Source organism: Rosa rugosa, chromosome 3 (genome assembly GCF_958449725.1).
Source record: "Rosa rugosa chromosome 3, drRosRugo1.1, whole genome shotgun sequence".
Taxonomy (NCBI): Eukaryota; Viridiplantae; Streptophyta; class Magnoliopsida; order Rosales; family Rosaceae; genus Rosa; species Rosa rugosa.
This window is the reverse complement of record NC_084822.1, coordinates 57,642,162-57,648,068: the sequence shown is the minus strand read 5'-3', so window position 1 is coordinate 57,648,068 and position 5,907 is coordinate 57,642,162. Positions and strand designations below refer to the sequence as shown.

At 38.2% G+C, this 5,907-nt stretch overlaps 1 protein-coding gene across 2 annotated transcripts; it reads right to left on the bottom strand.

Moving 5' to 3' along the window:
* Positions 1-819: 819 nt before the first annotated feature.
* LOC133741047 (probable ADP,ATP carrier protein At5g56450) lies at positions 820-4,350 on the bottom strand. Of its 2 annotated transcripts, XM_062168982.1 has the most exons (3): positions 4,153-4,350; positions 3,597-3,959; positions 820-1,693 (listed from the first exon to the last, which is right to left on the bottom strand). In XM_062168982.1, the coding sequence occupies exons 2-3, from the start codon at positions 3,927-3,929 to the stop codon at positions 1,055-1,057; spliced, it is 972 nt and encodes a 323-aa protein (XP_062024966.1). In that variant the 5' UTR covers positions 3,930-3,959; positions 4,153-4,350; the 3' UTR covers positions 820-1,054. The 2 variants fall into 2 exon arrangements, with proteins under 2 accessions (XP_062024966.1, XP_062024965.1); XM_062168981.1 differs by lacking the exon at positions 4,153-4,350 and having other exon boundaries at positions 3,597-4,146.
* Between the last annotated feature and the right edge of the window lie 1,557 nt (positions 4,351-5,907).

Genomic DNA, 5,907 nt, shown 5'->3' with positions numbered 1-5,907 from the left:
GTGTGTGTAATAAGTTGCTATGGTCTTTCTGCAAGTTGCTTGATATTTGGGTGATATTTGCCGATTTGTGTGGACTCTAAATGCATTCAAAATTTATTTATGCCTTATTGAAGTTGTTAGGTAAAAATAAGCCTGATTTTGGCCCTCTCTTTCTAGTTGAAATTAATAAATAGCTCCAAACCGAAACCGACCCGCACCACACCGAAAAATGGTGTTACCGAAATAATCGGTTCAAACTTTTTGTAATGCGATTGCGGTTTGATATATAGGCCAACCGAAAAAAACGGTTTGGTTGCGGTTTGGGCCTCAAACCGAACCGAGCCGCACCGCGCCCACCCCTAATATTTTGTGTGTTTGGATGGGTTATTTTCGTCCATTAAAAAACTTTTAACGACAGTTGACACGTACACACTTGACTCGGGGTAACTGTAAACTTACCGGTTATATATATGTATGTATATGTATTAGGAGTTTTGAGTACATCTTGTTCTCTAATTGAAATAGTTGAAATTTATATTATCATTTGACTCGTTTCTTCAGTTGTAATATTTTATTTTATTTATATTAATGAAAGAATTTATTTATTTTTTCATAAAGAAAACAAAATTTTCATCACTGCATCAACTCAATTCTATGATTTTTTTTCAGACCTGGACTAAGAAAACTAATACAATTTCACCTAACTCAGGGCCTAAAGCTAGTCTATTTATAATCTGATCACATCCTCTTGCTTGTTAAAGAGCTCATCCCTGTTGTTCCTTCCCAACTAAGAAAAAACGAACGGATGACTACTCATGCTTTTCCATAAAAATACCGTCATTATTCCAAGTCAAATTTTAATTTCATGACGTAAAAATCAGTGCCAGAGCCTCGAAAAGCAAAGCGGCAAAAAGAATGTCACCACAGCATGTTACGAAACTACACCATCAAAACTCATCTGCTAATTTTTACAAGATTTTCCTGCTGTAAATCCCACTGCTTCATTCTAGTATCCACTACTCTAATCCTTCTGTTAAGCTGAAGCGACAGGGAAGAGATCACAACGATATTCGTGTTATAATCCGCCCCAATGCATGAACTTCTTGACCTCGTCGTATAAAACCAAGATGGCAGCTGCGCCAGTACTCCTAACCATGTTAGAAACTGCACCACGATAAAATGAAACTACCCCTTCTTTCCTATAAATCTTCTTCCAGCAGTCCAGAGTACCACTGTACATCTGCTGTTCCAAGCCAGACTGCATCATCATCCTCCTCCGAACTGTATCCAGTGGATATGACAACAATCCAGCAGAGGTCGTGACTGCCTGAGCCACTACCCAACGTTTCCACAGTGGCAACTCCAGCTCATGTTTCTTCGAATTTTCTGATAAGATCTCTTTCATTGTATCAAAGCCACCAAAATAAAGTCCTCGGTGAACGACCATCCCCTGTAGCGAGGCAGGAAGACCTCTGTAAATGCCTCGAGTCCCATCCTTCTGGCGAATGGTGACCAGGAAATGGTAGATCCCTCGAAATTGACGGGCTTCATTTCTTCCAATGTCAGCAGCAAGGCGGGTATGTGCAATATCAAGGGGGTATATTATAATCAATGTTGTACAACCAGCAGCAGCCCCAGCAATGAAATTGGCAGGTGCACCAGACAAAAAATGACCATCTAAGCTTCCGCTCCTTAACATGTTTCTATAAAGATCCTGTAAAAGAAAAAATTAGTAAGGACCATGCACTGCACGATATGAAGATTTGAACACTTTGAAATCATCATGTACCAGTAACACCTTCATCAACCATAATAGCAAACAATAACTAGAATGGTAGACTCCTTCACTATCAACATCAATGCGCCAAAGATAGAATGTTATCAGGGTTTTTGTTGTAGATTTATACTTGTAATTTGCTTTGTATCATGATAATAAACTTAGAATGTATATTTAATATATACACATTGTTAACAAGTATAGGAACTGCTGGATTTCTGCTAATCTTCTAATGCTTTACTTATGTTTTTTTTTTTTTTTTTTTTTTTTTTTTTTTTTTTTTTTTTTAAAAGAGGATCAAAGGATTTCACTCTTACCCCCATGGTGACTCGAACCCATGACCTCAATCTTAGGTAGTGGGTGCTTTTCTTCTGTTTAATCTCACAGTCAATACTGTTACTAACTTCTGCCATCATAGCTTCACAAATAACACTAACACTATCAAGGACAGGCAATATGCAATTTGAGACACAGGTTAAAGAAACCATCTCAATCTCCTAGAGCTAACACTCCATAATTACCTTAACCTTTTCTAATTTCTTCTTTTCAGGCTTATCAAGGGAAGGGCATCCTCCCACCCTAAAAATGAAGTAGTCACATCGACTAGACTTGAAAAACTCCTCTTAAGCGGAGAATTTCTTTGCTATCTTCTTTACTTACTGCATCTAAGACAATCCCACAGCTTAAATCTTGGTTATTACTTGTAATTTTTATGAGAATCTTATGAACAACTAATTTTATGGTTGAATGACATGACCTCAATACTTTGACAAATAGATTTCACCATTTCCAAAAGTCGTAGTGCCTTGAGATCTGCTTCCTAAGTCTCTCTTCACCTCCCTATTATTTCAAACCACTCTAATCTCTCCAAAACTACAACACAATCTTTTTCTCCTCTGTAAACACCTCTTTCCATTACTAAAGTTTCTACCATCTAAGGTTTAAAGGCAATAACCCACCTTGTGCTGTCCTGCATCATGCTTGATATCTCAAAAGTCACAGAAAACTCACCATTATCACTCTCAAACATTGCTACCCAGTGCTGTTCCTAGACAGACTTAAACCATGCCTAACATTGTCCTACGAACCAGTACAACCTGCAAGTAGAAAACCAGAATATGATTGCAACCTCTCCCTCTTGCTTTCAAAAATCCCCTTACAAACGGAGCATCCATGCATGGTGAACCAAACCCCTTATCTACAATGTGCTCAAACTCGACCAGATACCTCAAATATCTTTTATAACAATTGCTGATAAAAAGCCCTCAGTAATAGTGGATTGGATATCGGGGACAAATGTTTAACAGACCATGAACCAATTTATATCAGCTCCTTTCTCTGTTCATACATTTCCTCCCTCACAGCTAGCAGACTAGATAGAGGGGAATTCATCCGAAAGGATGCAGATCTTTGGACTCAAAGAGCCACTCCTCCAGACAAGTTCTAGCTAGCAATTTCACATTCAAAATCTATCTACCAACAAACTCCCTCAGTTCAATCTACTTTGCTAGAAGCAACACACAATCTGACTCAAGTTTTGTAATGCAGGAACCAGCAACATTACAGATCATCATGAGATACCAATGAGACAATGTTGCTCCCTAAGGACTCCTTTCTCTTAAAACATTCAAGTAAATAAAGCATGCATTCATATACACTTTCTCCATGTTCAAACAAACACACTGATCTTTAATATACCCTCAATGCAATCAAAGGTTCTCAATTAGTCCATTGCATCCAAAACCAAGCAATCTCCCCAAATAACAAACCCATCACAATTAATCCTAAACCAATTGAAACACATAAGAAATTAACAATCTTGACCAGAAAAAAAAATTACCTTGAGGGAAAAATTGAGAGCTACAGAAGGGTAATAACGAAGAACACTGCTGCCATTGCCTCTCCACAAAGACAAGATGCCTTCTTCTCTAACCGTACGGGCTATACAATCCAACATGCCCTTGAATTTGGTCCTTCCTCCCCCAAGAATGGCCATATTGCTCTCTTGGGTCTGCAGCAACAGCTTGGCTCTCTCTATCGGAGCCACAATCGTGTGCACCACCCCACCCATCACCGCCCCGGCCATCAGATCACGGTGGAAGTTGGTCAGCCAATCGTGCGGCCCTGATTGCTTCGACCCTGAATTTTCTGGGCCGCCATCATCTTCCCTCATTTCTTGTCCCTTCCTCTTTTTTCTTTATCTCTGTGGAAAATGGAAAATGGGGCTAACAACAACCCTGATATGCATAGTGGCAATTACCCAAATCCCAAATCCCAAACACCAAGCTTCATTGATTTTTAGCTTATTTTATCATACAAAATTTACAAGCTTTGTGTATAAAGATGTGTACTTTTTTGCATTGAGAAAACGAAATATGCGCTTCACTTCCCGATACCTGAGTTTTTATAGAGGACGGCTAAGATCAGAAGCACCCCCCTGGATTGATGGATAAGTACGCACGTTGTTTTGACACGTCTGTTTGGTCAAATTAGTTATACTGCAATCTTCATCTTTATTTGTTCCCTAGTCCCCGCGAGGTTTAACATTATTTGCTTCGGGGGACTCTGTCTTCTCAAAGTTGCAAACTTCAGTTTGGCTAATCTTCGGGCGTTTACTTTTCCCGATGATGCCGTGACAGGGAACCTATCGTTTGCTTTTATACTTTTGTGTTTATGGCTCCTTTAGCCCATAAAGAGCAGAGTAGGAAACAGAGAAGGAAAATCGTATTTAGAAGAGAGGTCAAATCCAGCAAATAGAAAATGCAAGGGAGGCACCGCCCAGCAGCACCAAGTGTGTGGCCACTATCTTGGGGTTTTGAGATTGGGTTGAGACCTTTTGGGGAAGAAATGTTCAACGTTTGGTGAACGTTCGTGAGATTGTAAACTACTATTGGGACTTCAAAGAGTGTACGTGTTTAAATGTGTCTCTTGAGATTAATATATCGATTTTAGAAATAGAATTTTAGTCTGAAATGAGAAGTGCGAATTTCATTCCCCTTAAGATAAATTAAATGAGTTACATAAACATGATGAACATGATAGTTTGAGTATGGTGAAATTATAAACGAGTTGGGTTAGTGTTAGGTTATTTTACTTGATTAATTGAATGAGGTAAGTAAGCTTGTGTGGTGTTTAACAAAATAGAAAAAACATCCGCTTACCTGGCTTATAACGTGACCCTTAAATGGAATCTCTAAAGTACCTTTTCATAATGGCTTGTAAAAGAAAAAGAAAAAGATGATGTAGGAGTTTCACCAAGAAAAACGTAAACATTGTTGATGTTAAAATGTTGTGCATTTTCTTGGACAGGTGATTTTGCTACCTAGCCGATCCTAAGCCCACAAATAGGCCCAACTCAATATTCGGCTTTTCTGTTGTATACCAGATTGGGAATTTACCCAACCAGAAAAGGAGGGCTTTTGGGAGACAGAGAGTGCCCAAAAGGAAACGAACAGTAGCTTAGTCCATATATACACAGAAAAGCAAATCCAATTTTTTTTTTTTTTTTTTTTTTTTTTTTTTTTTTTTTTTGTGTCGGTTTGGATAACAGCTAGCCAGACACAACATGATTGTCTCAGAAACCAGCACAGCAAAACTGAAACAAGAACGTACATCATGCATCCAGTGAATCTGAATCTTGAACTCAGAACCCCTTCTTTGAATTTTAGCCAACCAAGAAATGACAGTTAATAATTTAACTGATACACATCATATGAATATATGATCATAAGTTTTATCAAAATATTTGGATGTTACCCCTTGACCTGAGTTGATGTTAACCATTGACCTGAGTTTTCACCCTTCTATATATTTATTTAAATATCTGTTCTTAATTATTACTAATATTCTGGCATCTAGCTAATTATTTATTAGCTATTTTTTTTACACTGAGGTAATAATTAAGCTGCTAATATAATTCCTTACTGTCGCCCTTGTTTGCTACTGTTAACCTCAATCGTCAAGATACGTACTATAAATAACCAGTTTCACTGCTAAATCACGAGTGCTTGATTATCATAGAGAGAGAGAGAGAGAGAGAGAGAGAGAGAGAGAGAGAGAGAGATTTCTCCTCTATCTCTCTCTCTCACAGTCTCACTAGCTAGCAAACACACAGTAAAATAAAACAACGAATATCGATGGCCTGTGAAGCA

Coding starts and splice junctions, on each gene's coding strand:
- LOC133741047 (XM_062168982.1), bottom strand. CDS start 3,929: ATGAGGGAAGATGATGGCGGCCCAGAAAATTCAGGGTCGAAGCAATCA. Junction 1,694..3,596: donor CTCTCAATTTTTCCCTCAAG/GTAATTTTTTTT, acceptor TTTCTTTTACAG/GATCTTTATAGAAACATGTT.